General features: G+C 38.6%; 1 protein-coding gene across 3 annotated transcripts; it reads right to left on the minus strand.

Moving 5' to 3' along the window:
- Window positions 1-260: 260 nt before the first annotated feature.
- On the minus strand, window positions 261-18,470 carry LOC134649352 (uncharacterized). Of its 3 annotated transcripts, none has more exons than XM_063504067.1 (8): window positions 18,164-18,470; window positions 8,555-8,748; window positions 7,647-7,819; window positions 6,382-6,482; window positions 5,587-5,679; window positions 2,355-2,492; window positions 903-2,102; window positions 261-511 (listed from the first exon to the last, which is right to left on the minus strand). In XM_063504067.1, exons 1-8 carry the CDS (start codon window positions 18,167-18,169, stop codon window positions 305-307), a joined length of 2,112 nt encoding a protein of 703 aa, XP_063360137.1. In that variant the 5' UTR covers window positions 18,170-18,470; the 3' UTR covers window positions 261-304. The 3 variants fall into 3 exon arrangements, with proteins under 3 accessions (XP_063360137.1, XP_063360136.1, XP_063360135.1); XM_063504066.1 differs by having other exon boundaries at window positions 7,656-7,834; XM_063504065.1 differs by having other exon boundaries at window positions 7,647-7,834.
- Between the last annotated feature and the right edge of the window lie 364 nt (window positions 18,471-18,834).

Below are 18,834 nucleotides of genomic sequence, written 5' to 3' on the forward strand. Positions count from 1 at the left end.
TGGTTAAGTACTAGTTTTCTAAATGCAGTGATTAATGTTACATCAAATTATTGCATATCGTATACTTTAATTAGGCGGGTCCACACAAACCGAGTCGCCTCGAGAGGAAATTGCCGCGCGAAGCAGCTCGGTCGGCGGAGACGTGCCTCGCTCGAGGCAACGCGGCCGAGGCACGTCTACACAGACCTAGCTGCTACGCGCGGCATTTTTCTCGCGAGGCGACTCGTTCTGAGGGACCGCTTATTTACAGTTAATGTAATACTAAGGAGACAGTCTTGTGGAATAAATACTTATATCAGTTGTACTAATCTTCGTAGTCATCGAACAGTGGTATGTAATCGTCGCTTCTAGACCTCAGTTTGAGTCCAAACTGAGTTACTTGGTTCATATTGGGTCCTTGTGTTTTGTCGACTGATTTTATGGTTGCTGCTTTCCAGTTGTCGACGCTGTCTGTCTTTCGAGTTACATCTTTTTGTTTCATGTTTGCTAGCTTAGATACCACCACTTCTCTCTGAAATTGAGGAAAAATATGTATGAATATGGTGTAACGCGTCATTGGCTGGGACCTACTTTGATCTTGTTTGCGCAATTGTTTTACTGTTTTTTTTTTCAAGAGGTACCTAATAGGTACCTACGAAACACTAATATTTTAAGGAAACATACTTAAGGCCGGCAACTCACTTGCCGCTGTGACTTTATCCGTTTTGAAAACAGTCTTTTGCAATGTCGAAACGCTTTATTAGTAGATTGTAACTAGGTATGCTTACCAGAGGACAAAAAACGGTAACAGAACAAGCGTGAATTTACAAGACAATTTATCTACATCCTTCTGATTTTCCAAATAAGCAAATTTCATACCTAGTTTTATAACGTCTGATCTAACTCCACTCTAATAAACTTACCTGCTGAGGAGTATCCACGTAACTGGCATATATTCTCAGTACTGGTTCGCCTGTTTTGTCATCGAACGTCAACTTGCTTTTTGGTGGGATCTTAGCTTTGACCACTGTTACTTTCTGCGGTACCAGCGTTGTCGTTGAAGTTGTGGTCGTGCTTGGATTCTCAGCTGGAACAGCTATCAGCCTTACAGGTGCCCTTCTAGACAAAATACTATTCTTCTCCTTGTTAAAATCTTGGTCCTCACTTATACTCGCTTCCACTATCTGTCCAGCATATACGCTTCCGTCTTTTGCTACCTTCTGATCTTTATCACCAGCTCTGTATATAGTGTAAGCTACTTTCACTGTTTCATCAGGCTTAGGTACTGGTTTGACTGGCTCTGGCTTCGCAAAAGGAATTCCTAATACAGATATTAATTCTCCACTCGTTTCGTTCTTCTGATCTTCCGTCTTGTGTACAAAGTATGGCTGGAATTCTGGATTCATTGTAGTGCTTGTTGTAGTTGTGGTTGTTGATGTCGATGTCGTGGTTATATTTTCTGCTTCAGTGCTGGATGATTCTTGGGGTGTCTCACTTACTTGAGCTAAAGCAGCAGCCGCTCTTACGTCATTGATTGCTGAGAAAAACCCACTTGCTATTGCGCTTCCAACGCTTTGACCAACTTGGGCGTAATACAGTGGAGTAGTCGTCTTATGTTCTTCAGTAGTACTTTCTACTATGTATTGAACCGTTGATGAAGGTTGGGATTCAGTTACCACTTGAACGGTTATATTTTGCGGAGTTTGTGTAGTTTGGTATGGGGTGGTCGTTTCAACTGGTTTATCAGTTACATTTTGAGTGGTTATAATAAGTTTTTGTGGGACTAATGTTACTACGGTTTTTTCTTGAGTTTCCCTCTGTACGACGTTCTTATCATTTTGTTGTTCTCTTGCGACGAATGGTGCTGGTGCCTGCTTTGTAATTTCGTTTTGGAGTAGAATCACTTGGGGCTGTATTTGTGATGCTTGACTTTGGATCTGTGCTTCCGTGGGGATGTCAGCAGCGTACGGTATGAATTCGACGGCGGGGTACCTCTGCAACAGCTGGTTCTGTAGTTTTTGCAGATATCCGGGGTCAGGTTGATATAATGCGTTCGGCGGTATTATGATGCCTTCAGCGCCGGATTGGACTAGATCCTGGTGTGTTGGCATGGCACTGAAACCCTACAAATTGGCACAGTTATGGAAATTGATCTATATTTTTTACTAAGTTATTTTATTGTCTTATGCTCTACTGGCCAGGCGTTACGTACCTAACAGTAAATTTTAAACCATTTATTATTTGTTAGGTACGTAAGTATATAAGTATGCAGGCATAACGATCGCCGGAAGACCGTACATCATAACGTCAGTTTTACGGCGGCGCCGTTTCAGACCAGGGTTTGTATTTCAGGGGCTGATTTATACGAAAATTACCTGTTGTATAGTGAACTGTTGGGGCATAAGTTGCGCCTGATGATGAGACATTGCGATCGCCGGCAGCCCGTATTCTGACGTCAGCTGCAGAGCGGCGCCGTTTCGGACCAGGGTTTGTATTTCAGGGCCCGTTAGGGACTGGAACAAAACATAGGTGGGTCGTTCTACCGTTTCGTGCCGATTTCGTGTCCGAGCCCACATGAAGCGTTAAAATTATATTTTTTTACTTGTGGTTATTTTTAAAAGGTATGTTTATGTGGTACGAAAAATGCGCCAGTTTTGGAATTTAGCTAAACCTAATGATCTATTAAATAAAAATTAAAAACATGCGAAAAATTCATTTCCCTCGCACCTAAAATGGCGTACCATTGGGTTCGAAAATTAAAAAACACTATTATTTGCAGATAAACCCTACTTTCCATTATTGTTTATAAATAAGCACATAATCAGTATTATAATGGTACATGGTACGTATTTTTAAAGTTAAATTATCATAGAGAGAACGCACTTTTTAATTTTGTCACGCGAAAGACTTCATTTTCACTCTAAAAAATTGCCACTCATGCCAAATCTAAACGCGCCTTTATTCACGAATAACTGTGATTGCTACGTGTTTTTACTACCTTAGTCTACCGCAATACGTCAACGAAGGAGGTTTCGCGCTCTTGATTTACGAGTAATTTAGGTTCTCCTCACCGGAAAGGCACTTTGTCACGGTTACTACTCATTTTTATCCATTAAGTAATTTGGTGCTATATATATTGCAAAAAAATCACCTTGTTAATAATCTGTTGGCATTTTGGTATATCTTCATTACTTTTACTTGATGACATTCTAGCCTTAAAGACTATAAAGAAATTTAAAAAAACCGTCGAAAGTTCATTCCACTCCAATTCATCCCTCTCCATTTCTTCCAATATTGTCGGGTGAAGGAAATGAACCAGTTTGGAAGGAAATGAACAATAATTTTGTATGACAGATGTGATACCTTTTTATGTTTTGAGCCCACAGCCCAAGAGTTATATACACACATACGCTCTTAAATCATAACTCCCATGTTTTGAAACGTATATATGTCCAATTCTTTCGACTTCGTTAGACCGTTTGACAGAGTTTCAGGGTATAGGTTCTTATCTATACCCGACACTATGTCATGGGAATCCTGTTGGTTGTGGATATTGCATACCTATAAATAAGCAGATAGGCGCGTAAGTAGGTTTTTTTTTGTCATGGCAAATATTGTAAATATATGGGATAGATACATCATATTTCCAACATTTTATAAATGCGGAACATTTTGGACAGATGACCCGATTGAAACTTATCTAACGCCTATTAATGAAAAAAATATGCTAATTAAAATACTGAAAACTTTTGATAGCTCTTGAATAAAGCTCAAGAGCGAGTCCTCCGACGCCAGATATTTATGAGGAGGGTCTCACAAAGATCTGCTCCCGGGAGCCTCTTTTTGTGCTACCTAAGTTAAAAATACAGGATGGCCGTATCAGGGAAATTTCTTGTAACTTTGTAACCGTCTAAAGGCCAAGCTTTAGAAAAATCTAGAAAGTTCATGAAACAATGGTCCAACACCATCTAGAACTGGAGAGGAGCGTCCCATTCCCACCCCTTTCTGCGGGTTCTGCAAAGAAAGAGCAAGCAGCTCGGAGCGTCCGATTGTGGCGCGCTTTCCTGCGAGGCTGAAAGCCGAGCTTTCGCAGGAGAGTAGACCTTAAATTGTTTCAATGCCCAAATGCAACCGATGCCGAAAGCCGGGCTCCGCAATAGGTGTTAAAAATTTCTTTTAACTATTAGCAGCGGGCACAATCGTGCGAGGTCAAAGACTGAGCTTCAATGAAGCTGACCTCAAACAAGAACCAATAGCCGAATGTATTAAAAAGCAAGGCCGAAGGCCCGGGGGAGCTTCAGATAGGGGCACATTTCCGTGCAAGGCCAAATATCAATCTGCAAGAGAGCCGAACTTTGCTAAGTGAGGCCAAAGGCCGAGGTCCGCATAAACGCTGAAGGCCCAGTCCGTTTGATCACGTTGCGCTTCCATAGAAGACCTAACTTGAGAACTAAGAGAGCTTGAAATTTAACCAATGTGATCTCGGACCCTCCTGCGGCTTGACCTTTGCATTTTTCCTCGAAAGTGCGACTTGTTGAGTCTACAACCCTATGGAGTTTGTTATTTATAATAAGTATTTTGATTATTGGGGCGTACTCGGCCTTTGGCCTCTATTTACACAGGGTTTTGTGTTTCGTAGAGTACGCTCTTCGACCTCCAATGGGTTTAGAGCTCAACATCGTGTTTGCGGTCCGCTAGTTTGCTTTTTAATACACAACTATTTGTTCGTCTCCAGCTCTGCTGTCCTGCAGCTTTACCTCGGCCCGCCGTTCCCTTTGAAACGGCTTATCGTGGTCGTGTCCGAAATATAATATTCTGGCCCACTTCATTATTTAAAAAAACAACATCTGCCCTTTACAAAGACGGCTAAGTCACATTACCTACATCGATACTGGATACTTTAAAATTATACCTCAGTTCTTTCCCGAATAATATATTTTATCATAAATAACGATTGTTTTTTATAAAAATTTGTAGATAATTTAAGCTTTTTTAATTTCATTTATGTAAGCAGTTTTTTACATTACAAATCTCATTATTATATGTTTCTAGTTCTGACAAATAATGAGACCGAAAACGAATACTGAAACATCGTAAAAAGTATTGTTAAAAAGTAGGTTATTATATTAAACAGGTCAACAGGGTAGATATACATTTAAAAAGCCAAGATATTTATGGTTCCATCGTTTAAAATATTATCACTTTGATTTTAAGCAATAAAGTTAATTTATATTTAATCTAATTTCATTTCCTTCTATTCGTGTTTCATTACCTTCCCTTGCTTTTTCATTTCCATCTGTGCCTTCATTACATTCCTTATTTGTTTTCCAAAAGTATAACTAGTATATAGGTGCCTTTCTTAAAATAATATACACAATACGTATACACATTCACAATATCAAACTCTACACTGTAACTTCAAAATAAAAAAAATCCCAAAAAAAGTGGCAAATCGGCACGAAACGGTAGAACGACCCAGGTACATATTTATTGTTCATTTATTCAAATTGGATTTAAAAAATTGATCGCGATTGTGAATTTTTGAAATACTTGTTAGATTGCCCTTCCCTAACAATTTTAACATCAATATTGGGGGTATTTACTTACCGTGGCTTTAGAAAATCCTATAGGCGATTCGATCTTAGCTACGTGGATTGACGGCTCTATGTATTTCTCTGTTACTTCGTATGTTGGTTTTGGCTGGAAAAAGTAAAGGCCGATAAAATTGAAATAAGTACTTAGGGGTCATCCATTAATTACGTCACACGAATTTCTAGGTTTTTTGACCCCTCCCCCCTCCTTGTCACACTTGGTCACATTAGGCAAATCCCTCCCCCCTAGTGTGACGTCACATTTTTTCTACGAAATCGCCAAATCGAATTAAGTACCTAAGTATTATTAATATTTTATCAAAATATTTTTGACGATATAAATATGTATTAGTAATTTTATAACCCAAAACTGCTTAGGAAAGAAAATTAAACGAATAAAAACGATTATCGTTTTAAAAACTTGTTATTTAAATGTACAGCGAATAAAATAATTTAAATAAATTTTCGGTTACTGATGAAGTTAAAGTGACGTCACAAAGTTTGTGTCTCCCCCCTCCCCCATGTCACAATATGTCACATTTTCTTGACCCCCTCCCTCCCCCTAAACGTGTGATGTAATTAATGGATGACCCCTTATAGGAAAATTTTAAGAGCTCTAAGGTAATTTTAGGTAAAAGGTAGTTTATTCAAGTAGGCATATTACAATGCGCTTATGAACGTCAAATAAAGTTACACCGGCACCAAAACCCTACACCTCTGCCCCGAGAAGATTTAAATCCCCCCTCAATTGGAGGAGGGTATCCCAATATGGGACCGGCAACAAAATGGGTAGGTACATTAAGGTACTTACAGCTTCTGTAGTCACCTTCACTCCATGCTCCGTCGCATCGATGACGACGATCGGCTTCTCCGAGAGACTCAGGTTGGGCGCTGGGATCGTGTGGATGGCACCTGTGGGTCAACACTGACTGAACACGCTTGCTTTCGCCCATGGAAATGTCGAGTCGCTTGGTCGTGAATGAAAAGTAACTAGGCAAATGTGGAACTGTTTGAATGAAAGATAGGCAAATTGTTCTGTTGATCTGTTATGTATAATTGGTAAGTTTCCAAAAAGTGGAAAATCTCGGGAATTTCAGAATTTTTTTACAGAAAACGAAGACTCATTTGGGAATAAAAAGTATTAGGTAAGTGAATTTTTTGCAATTTTGAAAAGTTTCCAGCGGCACTTCAGTAGTGTAGTGATGTCCATCACCAAACGTCCATAGTGGAAGACATGCATGCACAGAGTAGTACCTAGTTATGACAATTTTGTGGTACATTATATTAAATGTAGTTACTAAGTAGGTACTAGGGAGGGTTGTGCGAGTAAATTTAATTGATAATTATCTCAAAATACGTATTTCAAAGCGATATTCCGACATTTCCACAAGCGATAAATAAAAACAAGTATTGTGCATTTGTGCACGAAAAGATAATCTTCTAAGCCCGAGCTCGTTATCTGAAAGTAAGAATATGTGTGAAAAAAAAAAAGAAATTAGCTGCGTGTAAGGTCAGTACTTAGCACTGTGAAACTGTGAGCATACCATTTTGCATGAGTAGTAAAATGAACGATAGATTTTACTCTTGGCAATAATTTATGTAACTCTTAACCCATTTGTGGCTTTAACCCATACTTACCTACATGCTTCATGTGTATAAGTAGGTACCTTTCCATCAGAAAAGAGTCCTAATGCTCCATGTGCATAAGACCCATTTTTCTGGTGGAAAGGAAATACACATTTGCAAATGAAACATTGGGCTATAACCGTGAAAATCGAAGTTCGTCAATCGTGGGCATTTTTCTCTGTCACTCTTATTAAGTTTTAATGAGAGTAAAAGAGAAAGATCCCCGCAATTTGCGATTTTCGGTTTCCGCGGTTAGCCCCCTGTTCTCGTGGAAAGCCACATTTTTCAACTATCAAATGAAATGGACTGATGTAAATACAATCCTTACATATGACACGGTTACAAAAGTAAGGTAATTATTGTAGGTACTTAAGATCTAACTCAACTCCCGTAAACAAAATTCTCCTAAATCCAAAGCCTCAAGATAAGTGCAGTGCCTATAAAGTGAACCTTTATCACCGTTAACTCTCAACGCCGTCGGCGCGGACGCAGCCTTCACGAACTCGTACTCCGGCGTCGCGCTGGTGATCGTCGGCAGTCTCGCCGTCGTCTTCCAAGGGCCGCTGTTGATGAACACGTTGCGGTTGTTGTTGGGGTTCGGCCCGTAGTGCTTCATGGCGTATCTGCGGGAAATTGGCCTGTTTGGTTTAGGGATTAGCGGCTGAATTTGCTCAGAGTGCTGATATTGTTTTAGTTATTTTAATTAAAAAATAGGAGGATCTAAAATCGAGGCTTAACTCTTTGACTACCAAGATCCAGTCTCAATAAATGTGCGACAAACATTCGCGGTTAAGGGGGTTTAATTTTCTAAGGAAAACGTTACTGAAATCCTTTATACTGAAACTGGATGATCACATCTTATCTGTAGTAGTACATAGTTATCAAGTGGAATCATCGTGAGGAGACCTGATCGTAAGGAGGTAACTGATGTTAACACTGATGTTTGGGTAAATGTTGAACCCTTTTCAATAGTGGATACCTAGAAGACTCATCTCATTAGATATGACAGTCGCTGCGTGTGGTGAGGTTGTGAGTTCCTGTATTTAAGGCGTCCTATATGAAACCTGGAGTTATAGAAGTGTGCCTCCGTGACGAAAGGTTTTTACAGCATAGAGTTAGCAGTCAATATACTGGTCTTACAGTACCTGTGCGGTGGATTCTTTAATGGTAACATACTTAAGGCTCAGGCGTCATATGTACCATAGCTAGCCTGGAGCCTAGCTGGAGGTGGAATCAAGACTTGTGCTGGTAATGATGAGAGACTCCGAGACCGATGGTGGACTGAGGATTTAGAAGAAACTCTTGGATGATGGTGAGATGTTCCTTCAGTGGACATCTTTCATCAGATATGACAGTACCTGTGGGGTGGGTTCCTGTATATAACATAAGGCGTCCTATGCGACGCGGCCTGGACTATCCGTGGATGGGTCCATTGCCGGTGAAGTGTGACTCCGGGACGGAAGGCCGTCGGCACCCGCATGCGGTTGGCCGTCATACGGCTGATGTAGGCGGCCTGAGATAGCGACCATAGCGTGAGGTAGACTAGTTGGATCTGGAACAAGTTAAAGAGGATTTAAGAAATAGTTAAACCTATAGGGATGCATCTATCACTAGGTACCGACTTGCACTCTTGGAGTATCAGTACTACCCAAAGGTTGTGTGGAAAAGGTCGCTCTTAAGCGATAAGACCGTCTGTTGTTACATCTATCCTATTGTCTTTGTTTATGTTTCTCTACACACCTATATGTAATGTAAACTGTGTGAGGTATGCATATATTGTATTGTATCGCCTGATTGATTTAAGTAAGTACGAATTTATCAGCCAGCCTATTATGGATAGCTTTATCCATCTTTATCCACGTGATAAAATAACTGTCACTGTTTAACACCGTGGGAAAGAAAGTGACGGACACCGTTTTATCACGCTGTCACGTAGACAAGAACGACCATCATATCCGTACAGGAAACAAAATTGACTCAACTTATAAACTTAAAATTCAAACATGAAAACGGTCACCGTACTCAAGCTAAATATGTGAAAAATACTATAAGCGTTACGTGCTATGCGTCTTGTTACCCGTGGAGACTATTTTCTCTGCATTCACGTAACTAATAAGAGTAAGTATTTATTTACAATCTATCAAAATAGCTGCAGTACTCGTATTAATTAATCCCAAGGCAACACGCCTAGCGACATTCCGTAAAAGTCAAGCAGGGAAAGGTGCGTGAAAACAGTTCTCGGTATCGAGACGATTATTGCTCGCCACTTGATAATGACCGTATTTTGTACTGCAGCTTAATGCGTAGGTAAAACAAAGTAGGGCTTTACCCTAGGTTTGATATAGCTCAAAATTATAAGATACAGTGTTGATAAGTAACCTACTTTGTCGGCTGAACACTCGAAAATTTATTACGGTATTTTGTCCCCAGCGGAGCTCAGTACGTTATGTTTTTGCTAATTTTGAAATTAGCTGAAAATTATAGTTGAACGATACGATCACAAACACGTTCTCCAGGAGGTACTTACAGTCGCCTTCAGATATATCGTAGCGGCCGAGGCGCTCAAAAATATCTAAACACGCACTCATCGAGGAGTGTTAAGATATTTGAGAGGTGTTTGAGAGCACCTTGGCCGCTCCGATAGGTATATTTGATGGCAACTGTAGGTACTATGGTTGGACATATTGGTGGCTCCACTTACTAAATGGCGTACTTTTCATTTATAATCCCGATTTCGCCGCCGCGGCCGGCAATTTTTCGACCGGACGCCGCTGCGCTGCCGATGGTTTACGACGCGACGTGGTCCATAATTATATGTAATACCTACTATTCATAAGTGCTTGTTGCTAGGCCTACATGAATAATAGTACATTACATACCTAGGGAGGTGAATTCGTGAATGCTCCAGATCGCAGGTGTTTGTGATTGATTGCCATAAATATGCGATCTGGGGCTTTACGAATTACCGCCCGTGGTTTGTCTAAAGTTTTACGTCTTGCCTTGGCCAGGAAGTGAGATTTTCTCCTGGCGTAGCGGTGACGTAAAGTATATTTTGACTTTGGCAAACTTAAATTAAAACATAAAGTAAACTAAACCAGCGGTAGGAAGAGCCGGTCAGTGTACAGTGTACGTGCCAGAGAGAGTTGATGATTATTAGCTACTCATTATCAGTGCTACTTTAATAATGACAGTAGTTTAGTGCGCGCAGTTAGGAACGCCCCTGGTTGAGTACTCGTACCACTATAACATTTACTAGGGGTCAGTCATCGACAGAATACTTGACTTCGAAAAACGCGGTCCATATGGCTGACACCTATCACTGACAGTTATCACTTCTCCATATAAATATATACTTATACCCCGCCCGCAGCGTTGATTGAAAAATAATATATTTTGTAATATGTATTACCCAATATTACATTAAGTACCCTTATCCCAATAAGTCCTAGTTTACCCTCTGGATTGGAAAGTCAGATGGCAGTCGCTTTCGCAAAAACCAGTGCCTATGCTAATTCTTGGGATTCATTGAAATAACGGACCCCAGGCTCCCATGAGCCGTGGCAAAATGCCGGGACAACGCGAGGAGGATGATGATTACATTAGGTACCCGCTGTTTATTTTATTTTCTTGTATAAATCTAATGCTTTAATGAATATGATGTGCCGAAAGACCATATTACGAATGTAGAGACGACCGAGGTGGATTGCAACACTTGCAACAGAGGTAAGTAGAAACATACATTTTTCGATAAAGACGCAAGGAAACATATTGAGGAACGTCTACCGTCTGCCTACTCGTGTACCTTGTAAAGCACTCAGCATCCGCCATTTTAACTACCTACATGGGCAGCAGAGGGACACTCAAATAATTTCATAATACCAGTACCCATTACTCGTTACATGTCTTGTTTATGAGAAGACAAACGCATTTTAAGTCAGTCAAAAGTTATTCGCCAAATTAACTTTTTTCGCAAGAACTTTTTGTCTGTTGTCGGTAAAAAACTTCTGAAATATTGACGTGAAGAAAAACCTCGTACGACGCGAAGCGTAAGTGTCCAATGAAACACGCCGTTACGGGTGGGTGCGGGCGAAACCGAGCGCGATTACTATGCGCGTTTCTAATTTAATATTTGCCGCTATAGTTAACTCATCAAAGTGATTACTTTGACTCTTATTACTTATACGATAAGGTTTAATCCAAATGCGTTCAAGAGATGATCTTTAACAATTAAATAGGCGAGAGAAACGGTAATATTTTTGATAGATAAGTTTTACTTTAGTTGTTTGTTTTTACGATAGGTACCTTGACCGTGCATTATGCGTGCTTTTACCAAGTTAATTAAAAAGGGAAGGGTTTTTCAAATGTCGGTAGGTACATAACTAATTGTACCCAAACGCGCCTAGTAGGAGAATGGGAATGGGATGATGGGACTGAATGGGAAGAGATTCAATGTTGCGGGCAGGGTATATTTTATTTATTTATTCATGGGAGAAGGTATAACTTTCAGTCGTAAGTGTCAGTCATATCGGCCGTTTTACAAAGTCAAAAATGCCTACTTAATATGTATATGTATATCGTATACCTACTTATATGTTTTGTCGTTGCATACGATTAGTAATTATCATCTACATGTATTTGGCACCTAAAATGACAAGAGAACAATAATGTATGCAGCTTTTGTTGTTGTTGCTACTTTAAGAGTCTATACAATTTTAAGTTATCCATGTAACGTTGTGTTCCTCCTAATGAACATCAAATTAATCCAGCAATGTACTTAATAATCAGAATGCAACTTAATAACGTTCAATTTTAGCTCGTCGGCTAATCACATTTTCTTGTATATAATCGTAGGCGTGAGGCATGCGATGCGTGAATTCATAGCGCTCATTATTTAGGGGGGTCGTTGACTAGTCTAACGATGGCATAAGACAAATTTGTAGATGCACATTCGAACTTCAAAGTTTACTTTAGAGCGGTTTATGCAATGGGGCCGAAAAGTTTTAAACTGACATTATGCAGTCAGGTTACATATGAAGGCTAGCTAGTGCACATAAATCCACATGCACTAATTGTCAAAGTAAATGAAAATGAGTAGGTATAGCGACAAGAAATACCCTATTACATACCCTAACTAATGTAAAATTATTACCCTCAGTAAATTGCAGGTTCTAATATCCGGTTATAATGTTGAGTTCCATTACTAGGCTTGCCTGATTACTAAGTACTCATACTTGCATATCGATGGCGATCCGCAGTTAGCGTTCATAGAACATTTTTACTTGATTCTGTATCTAAGTCCAGCATAATTTGACCTTCTAGTCACCTACTTCTAGCACCATGTTGAGTCGGGACCATTTCGTGGCTTATATGCTAAGTTGTGTTAAGTGTTGTTTTCATCTTTATTTTGGCACAAATAAACGCTCTCTATTCTAATATATAATTTAACGATAGTTTGACTATTCTGTCCCACCACGGATTTTGCCCTAAAATAGGGGAACCAAAATTTTTTGCACACACACAACAATTGGAGAAACCGTAAAGGCTTTAAATTTATACAGTGTTTGACACATTCATAGGCACCCAGCCAAACGTCGTCCGCGCCAGGCCACAAAAAATTATTTATATAAAGGTGAACGAAATCATAAAATACCCGATATTCGGGTTTTCGGCACTGAATACAGTGGCAGATTTTCCCTGAGCCTGAGGCCCGGGCCTAGGGCGGCAACACATTAGGAGCGGCAGGAAGGCGGCGGTCTATAATATGATGGATGCTCAGAAAGGGATGGACGGCTAGTAGTTACTATTTACAGGGCCTGGCAAGCGTTGTTTATGAGCAGTCCAATGGCCTAGCCAAGGTGCCAATCGTTAGCGTCGTAGCGCACGAAACGATAATGTATCTCTACCATTGCGTTTCGTTCGCTACGGCGCAAACGATTGGCATGTTGGCTAGGCCCCCAGATAAGTAGAGTGCGGACACCGTTAACGTGTAATGTGCCGTTTATCGCTTCGGATGATAACAGGTGCATTGTGATGCGCCGGTAATAGCTGCAATACATAATTGCATGCATTGGTCAGTTGGTAGGTATAGTATATCGTTTTGACAGATAGAGGACACTATAGTAAAGTATAATACTTACATCATTTGTTTCTTCGGCGACTAGCATAGTTGAAAGTTGAATTTCCATAGAAGCTGTATTTTTAATATAACCGTAACTTGAAACGAGATGTAGGTTTTAGTGTTGGTACAATGATATACATTGTGTGCTGAATTATTTTATAAGGAACAATAAAAGGAAAAGTAAAACATTTTGGAATTTAATTTGTTAGGCCCAATTTAAACTAATAGGTACCTTTGAATATGAATTCGAATCGAAATTACCTACAGACTGTATAAAGACTATAAAGTGTGCGTTTTTTTTTACCGTCACGATTGAAAACCTTACTAATTTGATGTTGAGATTTGGAAGAAAACGTATCGAGATTTTTTTAAAGCCTTCTTGCTGCATTGTTTTTTTTTTCTTATTTTATATAAGTATGTTGGAATAATTTATAGATACAATTACAGTTCTTGAACTCGCTTACTTTTGTTTCTGGTTGACAAAATGACTACTTTAAGATGTTACTTCAAACTTTAGACACGGGAATAATACTGCCTTCAAAACGTTAAAGCTAATGTTAAAGTTGAAATATAAGTACGCGTTTAAGTCTTGTTAAGGTAAACAAAAATGTATGAAAATCTTGAAAGTTTAAACGCAGATCATACATACACATCTTGGCAGTCAATCGAAGCCGCGCACATCATCACAGGGACAGGACAGGGTGAGGGACAGTCCCAACACCATCTTGAGAATGATATCGGAGAAACCAGACTGTCCCGTAATGCTCCACTGTGAGGGACTACATTCCCTTACAAGTGTGATACAGTGGTAGCAAAAATTGAGAGTTTGGCTACCACTGTATTACTTTTATCTATCAATTCTAATGTATATATGTTGTGTTTATGTGTAATTCTTGTATGTTTATTGTTGTATATAGCTATGTGTGTAAATCACATAAAATAAATAATTTTGAATTTGATTTGAAATTTGATATCGCAATCAACTTTGTATCGACTGCACTTTTAGATCAGTAAAGAGCCGTGGTTTGCCAACGCAGTGGATAGACTCGTCCCATCGGACCGGTCGATCCAGATTTCACATGCAACGTAAACAGAGTGCATTTCTCAGCTTTTGATGGTTGCTTGGACAGGGTCCTATTTGACTTGAGATTTTTTTTTTTTCATTTATTTACATAAAAATAAAAATACTTAGGACTAGGTATACCAATATTTAGCAAAGTGAATATTGCACTCTCAAATTATTTTAAGTATTTTATTTGTTATATGTGACACCGTAAGATTGTGAACCCGTTAGTTGTGACATAAAAATACAAACTAAACTAAGTACATGCATTATAAACCCGTTAGTTTATAATCTAACGTAGGTTAGGTTAGGTTAGTTTATAATCTCCCTACCGTCAGTTTATATTTTAACTAGCGAGATTATAATCTGATGAGTGTTTATAATTTTACGGTGATATATATACAGTATTAAGATATGAGGTATCTTAATACTGTATGTATATGTGTACCTACTTCATGTTATATTATGTAGCTCCCATTAAAACTGTAGTGTACCTAAAGTGTTATTAAATACTAGACTAGTATACAGATATAGTGAGCCGTCTTGACTCACTATATCTTTTGACTCTTACGCACACGTATTCGGTATGCACAGGCCTTTAGATTATTGCCTGTAAGTAGTTAGACGTCTTTACAAAATTAAGCGTCAATATAAATTTTAATACTGGCCTTAAACTCTCGTAGAACAAATATTTCTTACAGATAAGACCACAATAAAAAGTAATAATGTTCATGTAAATTATTCATACTTAATTAAAAATAATTATAGTGAAACTATTCAGCCATTCAGCAGTATACTACCAGTTATCTGTAGTCAGTAAAATTATACAACTAACTACTAACTAACTAGACCTTTCTAGATGTCGGATTATCTTACGTTATTTTATCGTAGTTACGCTCAGTCATTTCAAAACGTCTAAATTTTAAAAACATCTCATGTCTATCATTACACCCATTTGAAAATAAACTTTATTACAGTATCCTCAAAGTCTAGTCTTTAAGTAGAGATCTAAAGGGCGTTGTTTTAGCAGTTAAGCTCGTCACCTGTAAGGACCGACTTTTCAAAACGTCTCATTTCTATTTTCAATACCATTCGAAAGTGAACCTTAATAATTTATGAGCTAAGAGTCTAAATTGGAGTAGCGTTAATGAAAGGAATAGGCTGTTTGAAATTCATTGATAAAATATAGTCCTGGTATAAGATAGTAGTGAAATTGTAATTAGCATACAGAATGCAACCGGTTTTGGCAAGGCCGTTCATCGGTCTTGACTTCGGAAAGCAGCGTTTATGTTTATCAACAGCTGGACCTATACCTTATCGACATTTTTTAATTGGTCGTGACATTACATCTTGAAATTCACTATTATGTTGTGTTATTTATTTATTTATTTATTTATTTAAACTTTATTGCACAAAAGAAAAACTTATCGTACAAAAGGCGGACTTAATGCCAAAAGCATTCTCTACCAGTCAACCTTAAGGCAAAGCAGAGAGATTGTGGGCGGTTATTTCAAGTACACTACCTACTATTTATTTAAACTATAAACCGAAATAAATGTCATAGGTACCTATACGAAGGATAATAAATAAACATTAATGTCATAATCAGTCTTTTCTTTTAGCTAGCTTGCGATAATTCTCCAAAATATGAAAGGAAATGACGTTTCAAAAGTGAAATTCGCTGAATTGTCTAAAAAGTTTGATTCTTTAATCGCTAAAAGATTATTTTTGTGACCGCAGATTAAATTGAGAGCAAACCACATAATCGCGCTAGTAAAAATAAGCAGCAGTTCAGTAGGTCATCTAATAGCGGCATTAAGTGATTGAGAGATTTGAGAGTAGCGTTTAGAATGGAAAAACCAGACAAGTGCGCTGTGAGTCAGACTCGTCTTTTTTTAACAAATTTATAGTGTTCAGATTTTCACGGAATAATCACATTATTGTATAGGAAAACTAGCGACCCGCCCCGGCTTCGCACGGGTTAACAAATTATACATAAACCTTCATCTTCAATCACTCTAACTATTTAGAAAAACCGCATCAAAATTCGTTCCGTAGTTTTAAATCTAAGCATACATAGGGACAGACAGACAGCGGGAAGCGACTTTGTTTTATACTATATATGACGATATTACTCGAAAAATTACACAGTACCCTATGCCGGGTGGGTTGTGACCCGGATGACCGAGGGGCTTAAGCACCTGCCGCGATCGCAGAGGACGCTAGTTCGATTTCAGCTCTAAGACTGGAGGCCTTGGTAATTTTTTCTTCGTAAGTATGTATATTACATTTGTAAATGCCTGTTTGTGAGATAACAGTGTGACAATATTATGCAGTGCCAATTCCTGGGATTAGTTGCCAAGCGGACCCCAGGCTCCCATGAGCCGTGGCAAAAATGCCGGGACAACGCGAGGAAGAAGAAGAACCATAGCCAGTTGCCAGTTGTCAAACAGCATGGTTTAGTTTGATAACTGGCAACAACATGGAGCATAGGTAGGTGTGGTTTAAAATTATACAAAGTTGCGAAAGATTACATCTTTAACGATGTACCCTACTGCAAAAAAGTTGCCATCTAGCATTCGAACTTTCCACTGAATGAAAGCCCTATATGGTACTGATGTCTAAAGAGGCAATGGATTGGCAAACTTGTTAATTAAAAGGTCGTCCATCTTTGCCATTTCACTTTCTATCGCATAAACGCAGATGCGTATTTTTACACCTTATAAAACAAAGTCCCCAGCGGCCAAGTGCGAGTCGGACTCGCCCATGAAGGGTTCCGTATTTAGGCGATTTATGACGTATTAAAAAAAAACTACTTACTAGATCTCGTTCAAACCAATTTTCGGTGGAAGTTTACACGGTAATGTACATCATATATTTTTTTTAGTTTTTTCATTCTGTTATTTTAGAAGTTACAGGGGGGGGGGACACACATTTTACCACTTTGGAAGTGTCTCTCGCGCAAACTATTCAGTTTAGAAAAAAATGATATTAGAAACCTCAATATCATTTTTGAAGACCTATCCATAGATACCCCACACGTATAGGTTTGATGAAAAAAAAATTTTGAGTTTCAGTTCTAAGTATAGGGAACCCCAAAAATTTATTGTTTTTTTTTCTATTTTTGTGTGAAAATCTTAATGCGGTTCACAGAATACATCTACTTACCAAGTTTCAACAGTATAGTTCTTATAGTTTCGGAAAAAAGTGACTGTGACATACACGGACAGACGGACAGACAGACAGACAGACAGACAGACAGACAGACATGACTAATCTATAAGGGTTCCGTTTTTTGCCATTTGGCTACGGAACCCTAAAAACTTTATGTGGGTAATGTGTGCAGCCAGCCACTAACTAATCTAATATGCAATAAACTTACCCCGAGCGACCCCGAGGTTTAATGTGCGAGAATGATTTCGTGTATTTAAATATAAACAAATTTGTTAACTGTGAAATAGTTCCCACACTATGAATTACCGAGATAGGTAGTTAATAAGCTTGAAATGTGCTCAAATATGTTACAATAGCTTCTGTATCAGTTTTACCCATTTTTTGACTAACCGTAAGTGAAAAAAAAACATTCCCGCACCCATAACCACGGAGTATATAGTTGGTCAAACCAATTTGTCAGTCAGTAACAACCAGGAAAACTATACTCATTCTTTTCTTTTAGGTGCTAGTACTAGTGTAAGACAAAGATAGTATGATTTTCTCTGTCTGTGTTTAAAATGAGAGAGTCCTTTGACAAACTATAGGAATAAACTCAAACGTAACGGTCCTTACCTTCATTATGTAGATCTAAACTGTCACTACAGTCAAAAACACACTTCACACACACCACCTTAATCCATTTTAGCACAGATCAAATTTTAAATTCAGAATCCCGCCGAGAAAGTATTCGAGTTTCAAATCAGTTCGATACTGTTCATGTCCGCGCGTACTTGATGTATGAGATTTGAAATGGGTCAACGCTCGTCTTTATACGCCCCCCACACGCGCCGATTAGGCATACAATCTAAGATATTAGCGGCGATTATCTGAGGGTGGTCAGTCGCCCGTATTAGCGACTATCATTTTATTGGTCGTAAAGTAGGTTTTTTATTTGCGTATCGTTTGTTTTAATTGCGGGCTTGTTAATTTATTTTCTGAGAAGGTTTTAACTTTATGTCTTGATAGTTCCTATTTGTTTGTTTTGCAATTATACTTATTAGTTACTAAAATAAACTGCAATGTACAGGTAATTTATCCGTTACGGTGCATCAATTTAGTACCTATCGATTGTAGTAGGTATTGCAATCATTGGTCGCACTCGTGGTAGTTGTAGTATTGTAGTAGGTATATGTATATTTTGCGAGATATTATTACAAGGTTCCATGTTTAAGTATTAAGTAGTTAATAAGTTACGGCATAATTATTGCATTTGCCATTTACAGTGAAACCTGGTTAAGTGGGAC

The sequence above is a fragment of the Cydia amplana genome, chromosome 7 (genome assembly GCF_948474715.1).
Source record: "Cydia amplana chromosome 7, ilCydAmpl1.1, whole genome shotgun sequence".
Taxonomy (NCBI): Eukaryota; Metazoa; Arthropoda; class Insecta; order Lepidoptera; family Tortricidae; genus Cydia; species Cydia amplana.

Bases quoted from the DNA above. Each gene is read 5' to 3' on its own strand.
- LOC134649352 (XM_063504065.1), bottom strand. The intron at 5,680-6,381 runs GTAAGTACCTTA...TACTTTTTCCAG, and splicing joins TGAAGGTGACTACAGAAGCT to CCAAAACCAACATACGAAGT. The intron at 2,103-2,354 runs GTAATTTTCGTA...GCCAATTTGTAG, and splicing joins AACAGTTCACTATACAACAG to GGTTTCAGTGCCATGCCAAC.